Source organism: Mesoplodon mirus (genome assembly GCF_964341445.2).
Source record: "Mesoplodon mirus genome assembly, chromosome: 6".
NCBI lineage: Eukaryota > Metazoa > Chordata > Mammalia > Artiodactyla > Ziphiidae > Mesoplodon > Mesoplodon mirus.
In genome coordinates this window covers 5,502,767-5,520,010 of record NC_138982.1, presented here as the reverse complement: position 1 = coordinate 5,520,010, position 17,244 = coordinate 5,502,767, and the positions used below count along the sequence as shown (strand labels likewise).

Here is a 17,244-nt window from a genome sequence, read left to right as displayed (position 1 = left end):
ACTCCTTCCCCTAGTGCCAGTTCAAACATCCTGGTGTACTGCCAGAGTGTGTGTGTGTGTGTGTGTGTGTGTGTGTGTGTGTGTGTGTCATTAGCAGTGAGGGAGAGGGAGGCAGCCAGTGGTGATAATTATCCAGGAGAAATGGGGAGATATGAGCCTGCAATGAAAACATTAAATGTCCTCCACATGGAGTTATCATTCTAATTAGCCTCTGTTCTTTCTGGTTATAATTGCAGCATTGTCTCCACAAGTTCAGGAAAGATGTGGTTGAAACAGGAGGTTAATCAGCTCAACTGTATCCCTCATCTACATTTTTTTAAAAATTTATTTATTTAATTAATTTATTTTTGGCTGTGTTGGGTCTTCGTTGCTGCGCACGGGCTTTCTCTAGCTGTGGTGAGCAGGGGCTACTCTTTGTTGTGGTGTGCAGGCTTCTTATTGAGGTGGCTTCTCTTGTTGCAGAGCACGGGCTCTAGGCACGCGGGCTTCAGTAGTTGTGGCACGCGGGCTCAGTAGTTGTGGTTCGCGGGCTCTAGAGCTCAGGCTCAGTAGTTGTGGTGCACAGGCTTAGTTGCTCCACGGCATGTGGGATCTTCCCGGACCAGGGCTCGAACCCGTGTCCCCTGCGTTGGCAGGCAGATTCTCAACCATTGAGCCACCAGGGAAGCCCCCTCATCTACATTAACAGCATCATTATTTTCATTTATGGGTATCTTCTGTTGATTAGCTTTTATGCCTATTAGCTTTGGTGGACTGTAACATATGGAAATTTGAGTGTGTTGATCATCTCTGATAACCATCCTAGATTTTCTGTAGATTTTCTTTCTATATTGACTCAACTTCTCTTTCTGTATGTGGCCCATTAACAAGAATAATTCCAAAGACTTAAATATAACATTTCAAAATTGATTAAGCATGTTATATCCCAGTAGATAGATTCAAACCGATGTTTGCTTGCAAAAGAATTCATTAGACTGTATAGCAAAGGGAACTATATCCAATCTCCTGGGATAAACCATTATGGAAAAGAATATTTTAAAAAATGTACATATGTGTATAACTGAGTCACATTGCTCTATAGCAGAAATGAAGCACAACATTGTAAATCAACTATACTTCAATTTAAAAAAATAGATTAGAGCCCTATATTTGCATTTTCCTCCTCATTTAGCTTAGGAAAAAAGGGGGGGAGCAAATTGGGGTGGGTGTGTGGGCTGGATTGACTCCCTGCCTTATCGCACACCCTGTGACCTTGGGTAGGTCCTTTAGTCAATTAAATTTCCTTTTCATTCTCTCTGAAATGGTTAACGTCACCAATTTAGGGATATTGGGGGGGAGTAGAGATAACAGATGCTTAGCACAGGGTATGGGAGGCTTAATAAATGGTGCTTATTGATTTTAACGAAAGCCATTCTCCTACAATGCCCTGAGAGATCTTTATCCCAGGTTGGGAGGACTCAGCCGTGCTCCACTATACACTCACTCACCTGTCCAAGGTACATAGAAAGCGATCAGTCATCAGTTTACTGGGATATTCCCTCTCTGAGCCCAAATTGCCCTGCACGGCTCATGGTCCATTTGATCTTCCTATTGCACTGCTGTATGACATGGCTTGCATTGTTAACTCAGACTGTGAACTCTTACATTGTACAGTGTTTCACCAACAGTTGCCAAACTGACCTCATTTCCTGCCAAGTTAACCTCATTTCCGTTTTTGATAGGGTTACTAAACTGAACGGATTCTGAGAATACTGCAGACAGTATTATCTGGGTTCTGCCAGGGGGCTGATAAGGTCCTGTGGTGTCTCTGTGGCCAGGATGGCCAAAACAGTGGGGAGACAGTGTAGAGAGCAGGAGTCATGACTGGCTGGACAGTTCCTCCAGCAGCCCTTTGATCAGACCAAGAAGTTTGGTTGTGGGAAGTAGGTAGGTACAGAGAGGTCAAGCTGGGAATAAGAACTGAAGTGGTCATGAAAAATATCCTCCAAAATCTAGAGTAGAAAGCCCTTTCACTCATTCACAGAGCAAACTGAGTGCATGGGCAGGGCACTGTGTAAGGCTCTGGGGATAGAAGAGAACAAAACAGACATGACTTCTGCCTTTTTGGAGCTTACATTCTAGTGGTGGGGAAAGAGACAACAAACACACAAATCATCTGGAAATGTCTAAAACTGATGTGATACCAAGAAAGTAGCATGACTTGGGGCAGGAGAGGGGTGCTCTTTTAGGTATGATTGCCCAGTGAGCTAGAGAATGAGTAGCCAGCTGTGTGAACTTCTGGGGCCATAGCCAGCTAGGCAGAGGGAAGAGCAAAGGCAAAGGTCCCGAAAAGAGAACGTGCGGAGCTTCCCTGGTGGTGCGGTGGTTAAGAATCCGCCTGCCAATGCCGAGGACAAGGTTCCGAGCCCTGGTCCAGGAAGATCCCACATGCCATGGAGCAACTAAGCCCGTGCACCACAACTACTGAGCCTGAGCTCTAGAGCCCGCGAGCCACAACTACTGAGCCTGCGAACCACAACTACTGAAGCCCGCACACCTAGAGCCCGTGCTCCGCAACAAGAGAAGCCACCACAATGAGAAGCCCGCGCACCGCCACAAAGAGTAGCCCCCGCTCGCTGCAACTGCAACTAGAGAAAGCCCGCACAGCAACAAAGACCAAACGCAGCCAAAAATAAATGAAATAAATAAATTTTTTTAAAAAAGAGAGAGAGAATGTGCTTGGTATATTAAGGTCTAGAAAGAAAAGCAGGTCTGGGGAGCAGAAATGAGGTGGAGAGGGGCAAGGAGTGGAACTTCTAGTGAAGAACCTCCCAGATGATGTGCCCTAGGGGGGTTTCACAGGGTCCCAGCTGTAGCTCCCTCAGCAAGTCAGCAGAAAAAGGGCCTGGAGCAGCCTGCTTCCCTCCTTACCATCACCATCACCTTGGATCGCAAAAAGTTCATCTACTTACCCCAGCGTTCAGTGCACATTTACAATTTCCTTTGTGTTCCGTGATGTAGAAGGTTGAGAAGCGCTGAGGTAGCTTTTTGTAGATCCTGTTTAACACTTTAAATGTTAACTCCTGTATAGTTTCAAACGACAAAACTAGAACTATTGCTTAGAAAATATAGAGTAAGAGATATACCTCAAAACAAGGGGAACTTTAAAAAGTATCAGAATCATCCAATGATAGAATGGGTTGCCTCAAAAAATAGTCTGATAAGAGGAGGAAAATACATATATTGGGTAGGAAGACTCAGTATTATAAAGATGTCAATTCACAATAAATTAATCTACACATTTAACATAACCAGGATTAAAACATCAAGTTTTTTTTAACTACACAATTTTAAAATTTATATTCTAAGAATATTTGGGAAAATTCTGGAAAAAAAAAGATGACCATCTCTTCTAGGCATTAAACATATTAAACACAGAATAATAAAAACAGTATGGTAAGGGACATGAGGAAAGTTAAAAGGAAAACCACAGTCCCAAAATGGCATCACTCATGTTAAAAGCCCATGACACCAAACCTAGATCTAATACCTGATCTAACTGCAGTTTCAACCTCTCCCAGAAATGTCATCTTAACCAACAAGTCTGGAATTTTCCAATCAAGCACCAGTAAGGTAATCTGTCACATGGGCCCTCTCCCTTTCCACCCCGCCTCCCCCAACCAAGAAGAGAGCCAATCTGCATGATAAAACCTTTGCTGTTCCCTTCCTCTAAAAAAAGATGCCCTAGCCTAAAAATAATCTTTTCTTTTCTTTTGCTAATAGCTCCCTTTCCCCACCTTCTTCCTATAAAAACCTTCCATATTGTACAACTCCTTGGAGGCTCTTCTAGCTGCTAGATGAGATTCCACCCAAATAAAGTCAATTAGATCTTCAAATTTACTTGGTTGAATTTTGTTTTTTAAACACTAGGCAGGCGACTTCCCTGGTGGTGCAGTGGTTAGGAATCCGCCTGCCAATGCAGGGGACACAGGTTCCAGCCCTGCTTCGGGAAGATCCCACAAGCCACGGAACAACTAAGCCCATGCACCACAACTACTGAAGCCCGCGCACTGCAATGAAGAGTAGCCCCCAGTCAGCGCAACTAGAGGAAGCCTGTGCCCAGCAAAGATGACCCAATGTAGCCAAAACAAAAAACAAACAAACAAACAAAAACACTAGGCAGATAGATCAATGAAACAAAATTAAAAGCCCAGAAACATATATATGTGTAAAATTTTATATATAATTTATATATATATATTTAGTTTATTATAAAGATAGCATTCTAAAAATAGATTATTCAGGGAATTCCCGGGCTGTCCAGTGGTTAGGACTTGGCCCTTTCACTGCCTTGGCCCGGGTTCAATCCCTGGTCAGCGAATTAAGATCCTGCAAGCCACACAGCGCGGCCAAAAAAATAAATTAAATAAAAATGGATATTTTTTTTTTTGGCTGTGCCGGGTGGTTTGTGGGATCTTTGTTCTACAACCAGGGATTGAACACATGCCCCCTGTGGTGGAAGCACAGAGTCCTAACCACTGGACTGCCATGGAATTCCCCAAAATGTGTTATTCAATAAAAGGTGTTAGGAAACTGAAGAGCAATCTGGAAAAAAAATACAATTGGATCACTACTTTATAGTTTAAAGCAAAATAAATTACAGATGGAGGAAAGGTTGGAATGTGAAAAGTGAAAGAACAAATGTACTAGAAGAGAACGTGGTAGAATTTTTGTATCTTTGCTATAGACAAGCTTTGCTCAGTATGGTAAAACAAACACTAAAATAAGTAGATAAAACAAGATGCTGTAAAAGAAAATACTAATAAGTTCCAGCTTTTTTTCCCCCAGTTTTACTGAAATACGATTGGAAAGTGAAATTGTATATATCTAAGGTATACAACATGATGTTTGGATATACATTGTGAAATGATTATCAAAATCAAGCGAATTAACAAATCCATCACCTCACCAAGTTACCTTTTTTTTTTTTTTGGTGATGGTGGTAAGAACTCTTGAGATCTACAGTGTTAGTTGATTTCAAGTATACAATACATTATTATTAACTCTAGTCACCATGCTATACATTAGGTCTCCAAAAGTTATTCATCTTATAACTGAAAAGTTGTACCCTTTGACCAACATCTCTCCATTTCCCCCACCCCCAGCTTCTAGTAATGAGCATCCTACTCTGTTACTATGAGGTCCATTCTTTTAGTTTCCACATATAAGTGAGATCATGCAATATTGGTCTTTCTTTGTCTGGCTTATTTCATTTACATTCACTGAATTGAACAATTAAAAAATTAAAAATTTTTTTTTTTAATTTCTGCATGGAAAAAAAAAGTCATGCGAGAAATAACAAACTGGAAAAAATTTTTCAATTTAAATTATTCTTATTTAAAAAAAGTATATATATATTAAGCCTAATATTTAAAAGAAAAGCAACAAGGAGAAAAAAGTAGAAAAACAGGTAAAGGATATGAACAGACGGCACACAGAAAATAAACACGATGACTCTCACATATATGAAACGATGCTCGACTTCATTCATAAGAGAAGTGCAAATGAAAACAGTTAAAGGTAACTATTTTTAACCTACCAAGTTGGCATAAGTTAAAAAAAAAAGTAATTAATATCCTAGTAACAGCATGGGGAAAAAGTACTCTCATAGTTGATGAATGGAATACAAATTGATACAACATCTACGGAGAGGAACTGGCAATATCTATCAAAATAACAAATGTATCTGCCCTTTGAACCAACAATTCTACTTTCAGATATTTATCCCACAACCTTGTGCGCGCGTGAAAAAAGATGTAGTATAGTCAAAGTTATCCATTGCAGCCTTGTCTGTAATAGCAAAAGGGCAGGAACCCCCAACCCAAAATAGTCATAAATAGATTGATTTATTAAATTATGACATATCCATACAATGAAATGCCATGCACCTGTTAAAAGGAATAAAGTAGCTTGCTCTAAGTATGGAATAATTTCTAAGATATGTAATTAAGGGGGAAATATTGTATTTAATCTGTTAACACTTATGTTAAAAAAAAAAGAGGGCCTTCCCTGGTGGTCTAGTGGTTAAAACTCCATGCTTCCACTGCAGGGGGCGTCGGTTTGATCCCTGGTCAGGAAACTAAGAACCCATATGCCACGCAGTGTGGTCAAAAAAAAAATAATAATAATAATAACATATATGCTTGTAAGACGCACAGACTATCCCTGGAAGGATACATATAAAAGTAGTAACAATGGCTGCCTCTGGGGAGCAGAACTGAGGTGCTAGAGGGAGAGGGATAGAAGAGACTTTCTTTTCATTGTATATTCTTTCATACCCTTTGATTTTTATATTGTATATGTCATCTAATTTAAAAAACAGATTACAATTGAAAGTATGGGGTGGAAATGTCCATATATGTGTTTGTACAAGTATAGAAAATAGCCATTCTTAGCATCCTGTAACAAATGGTAGGGAGGTGGGGGATTTGAGGTGAGGCTTGACTTTTTACTTTGATACTCTGCCGTATTTTTTCAATGTGTTACATTAACACATACAGCTTTTCTAATTAAAAAAAATTAATAGTAGTTTCCTCACCAGAGGAGTGTTGGTACAAAGCTGAAAAGACTATTTGCAGAGTACTTTGTTGTTTTTTTGTTTTGTTTTGTTTTGTTTTTGACTTTATTTTTTAATTTTTATTATTATTTTTTTACATCTTTATTGGAGTATAATTGCTTTACAATGGTGTGTTAGTTTCTGCTTTATAACAAAGTGAATCAGTTGTATATATACATATGTTCCCATATCTCTTCCCTCTTGCGTCTCCCTCCCTCCCACCCTCCCTATCCCACCCCTCTAGGTGGTCACAAAGCACTGAGCTGATCTCCCTGTGCTATGCGGCTGCTTCCCACTAGCTATCTATTTTACATTTGGTAGTGTATATATGTCCATGCCACTCTCTCACTTTGTCACAGCTTACCCTTCCCCCTCCCCATATCCTCAAGTCCATTCTCTAGTAGGTTTGTGTCTTTATTCCTGTCTTACCACTAGGTTCTTCACGACATTTTTTTTTTTTTAGATTCCATATATATGTGTTAGCATACGGTATTTGTCTTTCTCTTTCTGACTTACTTCACTCGGTATGACAGACTCTAGTGCAGAGTACTTTGTATGGGGAGTTCCACCTTGGTAGGGAATTTCAGACCAGATGGGTCTTTAAGCAGCTTTCAACATAAAACATTCCTTAGTTCTATGATCTATAATTCTAAGTGGACCGGCCTTATTTCTCCAACTGGATTGTAAGCTCTTTAAGGATGGGGAGTGTCAATTTTGCTTAAAAAAAAAAAAATTGTCCGTCATCTCTTAGCACAGAGGTACATAACTTGCCAAATAAAGTCTGTGACTTGAACGAAGGGACATCTCTTTTTTTCACAGGTGACATAGTGCAGATTCAGTGCCCAGAGTTGTTAAGGTCACACATTGTTGTTCTAACCTTTCCTATCACAAAGAGAAATGTAATACAATTTTACTGGTAAAGAAGGCTTAGTCAGCACATTTTGCTTTGGGTTTAGTAAAACAAGAATTTATTTGTCAAAGTTAGTGGACCAAGAACGGCTGGCCAGCGCACCGTCGTGCTCTCGATTTACACAATGCCAGCAACAGGACTGTAGGTCTGGAGCCCGGGACTTTTCCCTGGGCACCCACTTGGGTCTCTAACTATCATCAATCCTTCTGGCATCCAAGTAAAGAGTCATAACTCTTTTTTTTTAAGTCACAACTCTTATAGTCAACGTGTACTAAATAAACGACTGTGCTAATGTACGAATACATGCCCAAATGAATAGATGGATCCATTATTGGGTAAATAAGTGCATAAATGCATGCATTAATGAATGAATGAAACACTTTCTCATGGGGCAGACAGACATACTATGTATGGGTCATGGACACTGACAGGCCTAGAAAGTAGAGATAGGAACTATGGAGTGACAGGCACTCGGAGCAAGTCCCCACCCACGACTGTCCACAACCTGTACCTGTTTGACCGGAATGGAGTGTGTCTGCATTACTGCGAGTGGCACCGCAAGAAGCAAGCAGAGATCCCCAAGCAGGAGGAGTACAAGCTGATGTACGGGATGCTCTTCTCTATCCTTTCCTTTGTCAGCACGACGTCCCCGCTAGACATGAAGGACGGCTTCCTGGCCTTCCAAACTAGACGTTATAAACTCCATTGGTACGAGATGCCCGCTGGGATCAGCGCTGTCATGAATACTGACTTGGGCGTGGCACCCATCCAAGATGTGCTGCGCCACATGCACGCTGAGCTGTACGTGGAGCCGGTGGTGAAGAGTCCCCTGTGCTCGCTGGGCCAAACTGTGCAGAATGAGCTCTTCTGCTCCCGACTGGACTCCTGTGGCCACTCTCCGCTCTTTTTCTCTGCCCGGGCTGGCTGAAGGAAGGACTCTACGTCACCCCTCAGAAGAATCCCTGTCTGTCTGGGGCCCTTCCTAACCTGTTTCACCGGAGGGCCCCCTACTGCAAATGCCACCGCCCCAGCACCCCCAGCCCAGTCAAGGCCCTCGGTTGCGCTCCCAGGGGAACAGCCTAAAGCCGTCCCTGGTGCCCTCCCCGGCACAGAAAGAAAGCTTACCAGAGTCCCTACACCTCCAAACCAGGCCCTCTCCAGTGTTATCCCCTACCTGATGCTTCGAGAAGTACAGAATAAACTTCTTATCACTAAAAAAAAAAAAAGAAGAAGAAGAAGAAGAAAGAAGGTAGAGAGAGACACAACAAGCACAATAAGCCCAAGACTGGGGCTCTTCCTGTGAGGACCAAAAGTGGCCCCACCTCCTGGTCAGTGCCTAAGAGTGTGCCCAGCCAACAGGGTCAGAGCCATATATGCCCAGATGGGCGCCCACCAAGGAACCTTTTATCCCTCCTAAGGGCCAAGATTAGGCTGCCACTTCAAGAAATACCTACCTAAGCCCTCAGATTAAGAATATTTGGGGCTTCCCTGGTGGCGCAGTGGTTGAGAGTCTGCCTGCCGATGCAGGGGACACAGGTTCGTGCCCCGGTCCGGGAAGATCCCACATGCCGCGGAGCGGCTGGGCCCGTGAGCCATGACCGCTGAGCCTGCGCGTCCAGAGCCTGTGCTCCGCAACGGGAGAGGCCACAACAGTGAGAGGCCCGTGTACCACGCAAAAAAAAAAAAAAAAAAAAATTTGGTTTCCTCTGTATTTGGCTCTTTATGATTCCAGATACTATATCCCCAGTTTTTTTCACAACAGGAAACATGTATATGTCAAAGTGTGGTCATATCAAAAAAAAATTTTTTTTGCCACTTAACGTCTCTCTCCCTCTTTCTCTCTCTCTCTCTCTCTCACACACACACACACACACCAGAGCAACAGAAAATGGCAATTACAGCTCAAAAGTTTACAAAGTCCATAAGGTGGTCAAGATAAATGACGATATAACATTCTACCTTGATGAAAGGTATCCAGACTCACCTATTAAATTGGCAAAGGATTTTTTTTTTTTTTTTTAGGATTTTTTTTTTAAATGAGGATGCTCAGTGTTATTATGGTCAAAGCAGCTCATTTGGCAAACTCCTGCTGGTGGTGATATAAACTGGGAAAACTCTTGGGAGAGCGTTAGGCCGTCCATCTTGAAAGCTTTAACAATATTCCTACCCTATGTCCTAGTGATCTCACTTCTCACAACAGGGATGTGGTGCAAAAGAAATAATTCTTTATTCTTTATTATTCTTTATTAGAACATAATCCCAAAGCATTTTTTTAAAGACTTAAAATAGCGAACCCCAGCCCTCCACCCCCATCTGCCAGGCTCTAATCTCCTTTCCCTGCTTCTCTTCATAGTACATATTATATATTCATGTGTTTGTCTGTGTTTCCTCCCCACCCCTCCTAAAGAATCAAATCAAACTGTGTCCCTAGCGGCCTTGAATAACTCCTTACACATAGTAGGTACTTATAAATATCTGCTTAACTAATGAATTATTTATAATAGTGAAAATTAAAACAATGTAAAAATAGAGTAATAATGATTAAGTACATTTTGGCAATCCTTTGATTGGCTATGGTGTAGTCGTTACAAATGTAATTATAAGAACTATATCAAGTTGGAAAATAAATATACTGTTAAGTGAGAAATCAAAATGCAAAACAGGGGACTTCCCTGATGGTACAGTGGTTAAGACTCCGCGATCCCAGTGCAAGGGGCCCGGGTTTGATTCCTGGTCAGGGAACTAGATCCCACATGCCACAACTAAAAGATCCCGCGTGCTGCAACTAAGACCTGGCACAGCCAAATAAATAAATAAATTTTAAAAAAAATGCAAAATAGTATGTAGGTGTGGTTGATTGTTACAGTAATGACCCCAATGAACCATGCCTACCTGTATCTGTATTTTCTTTAAGTCCCCTCTCACACTGACTCTGGGCTTCGCCATGTGAATTGTTGTGGATGATGGGACGTGAGCAAAGATGATTCTGGCAGCAGCTTGAAAAATGTTTGCACAGTGTGTCTTGACCTCTCTCCCTTGCTGCTTTTGGAACCCAGCTGCCCAGGTAGCATGCTGGAAATATACCACCCATCCCGTAGCCAGCACCAGACATTGAATGTCTCATTCATAGAAAGAGGCCATATTATACAGCATCCAGCTCTAGTTGAGCCAACAGAAGACTGCAGTGGCATGAATGACCCTAGTTGATAATAGCAGAAGAAATGCCCAGCTAAGCTCTGCTCAAATTGATGACTCACAGAATTGTGAGCAACTGAAAGGGTGGTAGTAATAAGCAGCAAGTTTTGGGGTGGTTTGATATAATATCTGCTTTGTTGAAATAGGTGTGCATATGGAGGAAAAAAAGTACAGTGTTGTTTACACAGAAAGAACTCACAGCAATCCTGTGATGAAAGAAACTCAGGTGAGGAGACCTCTTGACTAGGCATGACTTACCAGGCATGACTCTGTCAGCACAGAGACCAACATATTCTAGAGGAAAAACAAGCACACAAATAAGTACAGAGGTTCTGTTTAGAGTGATGAAAAAGTTTTGGAGATAGATAGTGGTGACATTGTTAATGTAATTAATGTCATTGAATTGTATAATTTAAAAATGGTTAGTTAAGGGATTTCCCTGGTGGTCCATGGTAAAAAATCTGCCTTCCAATGCAGGGGACTCCGGTTCGATCCCTCGTCAGGGAACTAAGATCCCACATGCCTCGGGGCAACTAAGCCCGTGTGCGCCACAACTACTGAACACACACGCCTCAAACAGAGAGCCCGCAAACTACAGAGCCCACCGCCCTGGGGCCCGTGTGCCACAACTAGAGAGAAGCCAGAGTGCTGCAACGAAGAGACCACGCACCATAACAAAAGATCCTGCATGTCTCAACGAAGATCTTGTGTGCTGCAGCTAAGACCCGATGCAGCCAAAAGAAAAAAATAAGGAAAATAAATAAATACTTTTTTAAAATGGTTAGTTAAAATGGCACATTTAGTGGAATTCCCTGGCTGTCCAGTGGTTAGGATTCTGAGCTCCCACTGCAGGGGGCACGGGTTCGATCCCTGGTGGGAGAACTAAGATCCCACAAACCGCAAGGCATGGACAAAAAAAAACCCCACAAAGAAACAAAACAACCGCCTGCCCCAAAACCATATAAGCAAAGTCACCTATCACAAACTTCCTCCAAAGATGGCAATCTTTCCCTAACATGCAATACAACTGGTTCCTCAGCCACTGTGAACAGCTCTTACAGTGGGCCAATATCCGCCCAGGATTACTTTCTATCTTTCCCTGCAGACCTCGGCTGAGTGACGCAAGCTGGTCCTGCTATCCTTTCAACAACTCTGAATGTCAGGATGGGGTGGTGGAACTTACCTTCCTCAAAGGAACCAGATGCCAGTTGGCCGATCCCCACACCCACCGTTCCTCACGCTCTCCCATGAGGCACACACTGCACTTAACAGCCATGCCCATGACCAAGAATGTTCTTTTGTTTCAGAGCATGCTTCCTAGCCTCCTGCAGCAAGATGAGACAGTCACCACATCATCTGTTACTCACCACTTTGCCCTCTGCGCTATGCCAACCCTGGCTTTAGACAGCTCTGTGAAACCGACGGGCGGCATTCCTGGCTGAAACCTCCTGCAGAGGAAGCCAAGGGGGATGAACAGGGCACCTCTCACTCTCCCTGGGAAGGAGCTCTTCTGCAGGGTCCAGGGCCCCTCTAGTTTCCTGCATCTGGCTGGGGTTCCTCACTGGATAGTCAGCGAGCCCTCTCACAGGAAATGTGTTTGCCCAGTGCCTTCCCAGTGGCTTTTGCCCTAAACTTGAATCTAGTGGCACTGACTCATCCTTCCCTTGCGACACCGATACTCAATACTAGGCCGTGGCAGCCGCCGTGAAATACCGGCCTGGCTTGTAGCTTTCTCTCTTCCTCTCCCGAACCTGCCTCGGCTCAGACCTGGCTGCCTACCTCAGCTTTCCCCAGTGTCTGTGCAATTCAGCGCTGAGGTTTTTCACTTTTTGGCTTCCCTGCACAAATGAATATTTGTTACTAATTTCCCCACTCTTCACCTTTGTGGGCTGTTTTTAGCCCTCCTTTCTGGGAGCTACTTTACCTCTGCTCCAGGGCCCCGGTAATTACCCTTCTAACTCAATTAGATGACCTTATTCTTTCCCACTTCCTCTTTCCTTCCATTGTTATGCAGAGGGCTGGGAGGTGGCTGGACGCGCGCGGAGAACTGGATTAGGTCACAGGGTAACTCAGCAGGTCTCTTCGGGGTTCTGCCTCTGCTTCCAAGGAGCCCCACACCCGCTCCACGCTGTCTTCCCACCTGCAAAACCAGGAACAAAGGAGCCAGGAGTGTGGGAGAAATGAATAAGGGGGCCTTGGCTGAGGCAGTGGAGAGGAGGAAAAGTTTCCCTCTTAGGGCTCCTGGCTGGGTATGAAAATTATACTGACAAAGACAGATTAACCAGAGAACTGCATACAACTTGTATGAAATTCTTCACAAGACAATGAAGACCTGAAGCAGTGACCAGAGCAGGAAGATTTTATATCTCTTAGACAAATGATAAATGTGTGAAGAATTAACAACACAAAGGGGTTTGGGCTAGGAGTAGTCAATGGTGAAGAAGTAACTAGGAAGATAAGCGTTAGTTTAACGCAGCTTGTTTATACAGCCTCGGTCCCAAATTCCCTGTCCCAGGTGACAAGAAAGTCCTCCTTCCTCCTAGTACAGGGAGGGTACTTTTCACACGGGAGTTTTAGGACCTGTTTCAGGGAAGAAGAGCAGGGAGGTCACAGAGTGACCCTCCAACTCCTGCCACTTTTTTTTTTTTTTTTTTTTTTTTTTTGCGGTACGCGGGCCTCTCACTGCTGTGGCCTCTCCCGTTGCGGAGCACAGGCTCCGGACGCGCAGGCTCAGCGGCCGTGGCTCACGGGCCCAGCCGCTCCGCGGCACGTGGGATCTTCCCGGACCGGGGCACGAACCCGCGTCCCCTGCATCGGCAGGCGGACCCTCAACCACTGCGCCACCAGGGAAGCCCTCCTGCCACTTTTTAAAATTCCTTCAGCTTAAAATATTTAATATGCCAAGGTGCCGGAACCCTGTCAGCATCTTATTACGATTTCCTCAGATGAATGGGAGATTGTGACATTACAAAATAAACGCCAAGAGACTCTATACAGGAAGAAAACAGTAGTGTTGGGAAGAAAAAGTAATTTGGTTCAGGGAAATCGATGCGGAGAAAATTTAGATAAAATCTCCGTCTTGGACTACATTCTCAAGTGATTCTTCTTATCCTTCTGGGGCGACACACACCCCTTTGAGATGATCGATACAGGATCATATCCCCAGGAAAATACATGTAAACACAGAAACCAAACATTAGGGGCTCACTACCTCCTTGAATCCTGGCGGCACAGGGTAAGTGGGTAATTTCCTTCTTTGTAACCCCATCTAGAAGCTCAGTGTGGTTTGGAGAAAGCATTCATTTGTTCATTCATTCAACAAGTAACTCTTTGAGAAACTTCCAAGTGTCAGGCCCCACGCTGGGCCACATTGTGAGGCTGAAAGAGGTGAATCGGACACAGTGCCTGCTCCCGGGACGCTCACGGTCTGGTGGGGAGACCTACAGAGAGCACACAATGAGTGTAACAGTGATGGAAGAGGCAGCCGAGCGAACGGTGCGAGCCTGGAGGGAGGGGTCAGAACTGCTTCCCACCCTTCCCCCTTCCCCCAGCAGTCAGTGCTGCACCTCTGACTACAAAGCAAAGTGGTCTGAGAAGGCCCAAGTATGCCCCGAGGGGCTAGCTGAGCAGTCCGGGTCTGAGCTCTCACGCCCCACCCACGCCCCAGCCAGCGTTCACACCTCCGCTGGGATGGACCCGTTTTCCTCTCTCCCCACAGGCTCCCGGGGTGCTGTCCATTCACAGCCAGCCCCCCCCTCCACCGGCTACCCCATCTGGGGCTGTTCTCAGCTCCCCAGGCCAGCTTTTAAATAAGTAGCCAACCCCCCATTGCACTTCCTCCTTTCAGTTGCTTAAACCCTATTCATTTTACTAGTTAAGCTGCATGGAAACAAGGAATAACAAAAATAACTAACTTTAAGGAAGTTACAGATTTGCAAGAAACCTGGGGAGTCTTGGTATGAGCTGGTCTTTATTCACTTGATGGAAGGCTGGGCTGGGCTGGGCTGGGCTAGGCTGGACCTGGCCTTGCTTCCTCTCACCTCTTCCCTGAATTCTCCCTTCTTAGAGTCCCAGGGAAAAGCCACTTGCTACAAGTTTGTGTGTCAACCACTCCGCCTGTCTGGGTTGGATGTTAAACTACTCCACTTATTCCAGCTGCTTCCCTATGACACCTTTGGCTACTGGAGCCCCAGAGCACCCACTGGACGGCTCTGGCTGCTCCTCTTCCCTTCCCGGTTTCAGCTCTTGACTCCTGAGGGAGAAAGTCCCTTTCCTCCTTGGTTTTGTTTTGGTTTTTTAAAATATATTTATTTATCTATTTTTGGCTGTGTTGGGTCTTCGTTGCTGCGTGCGGCCTTTCTCTAGCTGTGGCGAACGGGGGCTACTCTTCGTTGTGGTGCACGGGCTTCTCATTGCGGTGGCTTCTCTTGTTGCGGAGCACGGGCTCTAGAGCGCGGGCTCAGTAGTTGTGGCGCACGGGCTTAGTTGCTCCGCGGCACGTGGGATCTTCCCGGACCAGGGCTCGAACCCGTGTCCCCTGCATTGGCAGGCGGATTCTTAACCACTGGGCCCCCAGGGAAGCGCCCTGGTTTTGCTGTTGTTGTTTGTTTTTCATTTCTTTTCTGAATGTGAAGGGCCCCTCTGCTGTAAACTCCTTGGAGGTAGGGACTGTTTTCATCTCTGCTCTCCTAGCTTCTACCACAGGATCTAAGACATTCCAGCTGCTCTGTGACTGTTTAACTCAGCATGTGTTAATGTATCCATTTTATTCATTTGTCTTGACAGTTCAGTCCCTTATATCTAATCCATGACCACGTACCAGCAGCTCTACCAAAACCGTTCTTAAATTTGCTTCTCTTGATCTCTATTACTGGCACCTTCATCTAAGCCACTCTAGCTAGATATTTTCGTAGCTGGGAATATATAATAGCTTCCCAGTTTTCTCTAAAAACTCCGTAACGTTTCTTCACTCAGCTGATGCAGTAATGAGAGAGAGATGGAGTTTGAGAGAGAGAGAGAGAGAAGGAAGGAAGGAAGGAAGGAAGAGAGGGAGGAAGGGAGGAAGGGAGGGAGGGAGGGGAGAAAACGACCAACCTCATACATCTGGAACTCTTGAAACCTGGCATATTCCAGGCAAATTTCCCATTCGTGGAAGTATTGTGTCTGTGACCCCACAAACATTTCTGTTCTTCTTTTAAAAAAGAAATTAATTGGCTTTCTACCCTTCCTTTCACACTTGCAGTCAGCTGCAAATAGCAGAGAACCAACTAAAACCAGCAATAGGAAAGAATGGAGTTAATAGCTCAAACAATTTTGAAGTGTTGCTGGTCTGCTGGCTTGAGGCCAGTCTGGACCCAGAGTTTCACCTGATGTTCTTTCTCCCTCTCTTGCTCCTGCTTTTAGCATGCTCTTCTTCTGTATGTCGGTTTCATCTTTTTAACCCACTCTCTTCACACAATGACGTAGAGGTCTGGCTTTACTTGATCTTACAGAGAAAAAGAGACCCTTTCCACATGCCAATTATAAAGGTGACCTTGATTTGTCCAGTTAGAGTCACCTGCAATGAAGAGTAGCCCCTGTTTGTTCACTGCAACTAGAGAAAGCCCGCACGCAGCAACGAAGACCCAACGCAGCCATAAATAAATACATTTATTGAAAAATTAAAAATAAAAAAATAAAAGAAAGTCACCTGCTCCTCCCTGAACTAATCATATTCATCACTGTTGTCAGGAAGGTGCACAGCTCTGATCGGCTGGGCCCCAACTCATGAGAGTGGGATAAGCACAAAGCTCCCACAAAGCAGTCCTACCAGGCCCATGTGGAATAATCAGTCAGGGCTTCCAAAGGAAAAGTTGGGACACAAACAACACAGGTCCAGGCCCCTTTTTGCAGAGGGGGATGGGGAGGGGTTTTCCATGTGCCGAACCCTTTCTTGCATCTGTTCGTTGACATGAGTGCTCTTTGCTCTGCCTGGAATGCTCTTCCCACTCACATCCTATGTACCTGACTTCTTTTTTTTTTTTTTTTTTAAGAGATTTATTTATTTATTTGTTTGTTTGTTTGTTTTTTGGGGGTGTTGGGTCTTCGTTGCTGCATGCGGACTTTCTCTAGTTTCAGCGAGCGGGGGCTACTCTTCGTTGTGGTGTGCGGGCTTCTCATTGTGGTGGCTTCTCTTGTTGCGGAACACAGGCTCTAGGCACGTGGGCTCAGTAGTTGTGGCATGCGGGCTCAGTAGTTGTGGCACACTGGCTCAGTAGTTGTGGCTCGTGGGCTCTAGAGCGCAGGCTCAGTAGTTGTGGTGCACAGGCTTAGTTGCTCCGCGGCATGTGGGATCTTCCCAGACCAGGGCTCGAACCTGTGTCCCCTGCATTGACAGGCAGATTCTTAACCACTGCACCACCAGGGAAGCCCCTATGTACCTAACTTCTACATGGACTTTAGGTCTCAGCTTAAATGTCACTCCAAAAGATGCCACCCCTGTCGGCCCTCGAGACCGAGGGGCCCTCGTAATGCAAAAAAACAACAACAAAAAATTGTAGTTGGA

At 44.5% G+C, this 17,244-nt stretch overlaps 1 protein-coding gene across 1 annotated transcript; it reads left to right on the top strand.

The window, feature by feature from the left end:
• Positions 1-7,911: 7,911 nt before the first annotated feature.
• Positions 7,912-8,433, top strand: LOC309806551 (trafficking protein particle complex subunit 1-like; the record flags this gene model as incomplete). The annotated part of the gene is made up of 1 exon (XM_082625393.1): positions 7,912-8,433. One exon carries the CDS (start codon positions 7,912-7,914, stop codon positions 8,431-8,433), a length of 522 nt encoding a protein of 173 aa, XP_082481519.1.
• Between the last annotated feature and the right edge of the window lie 8,811 nt (positions 8,434-17,244).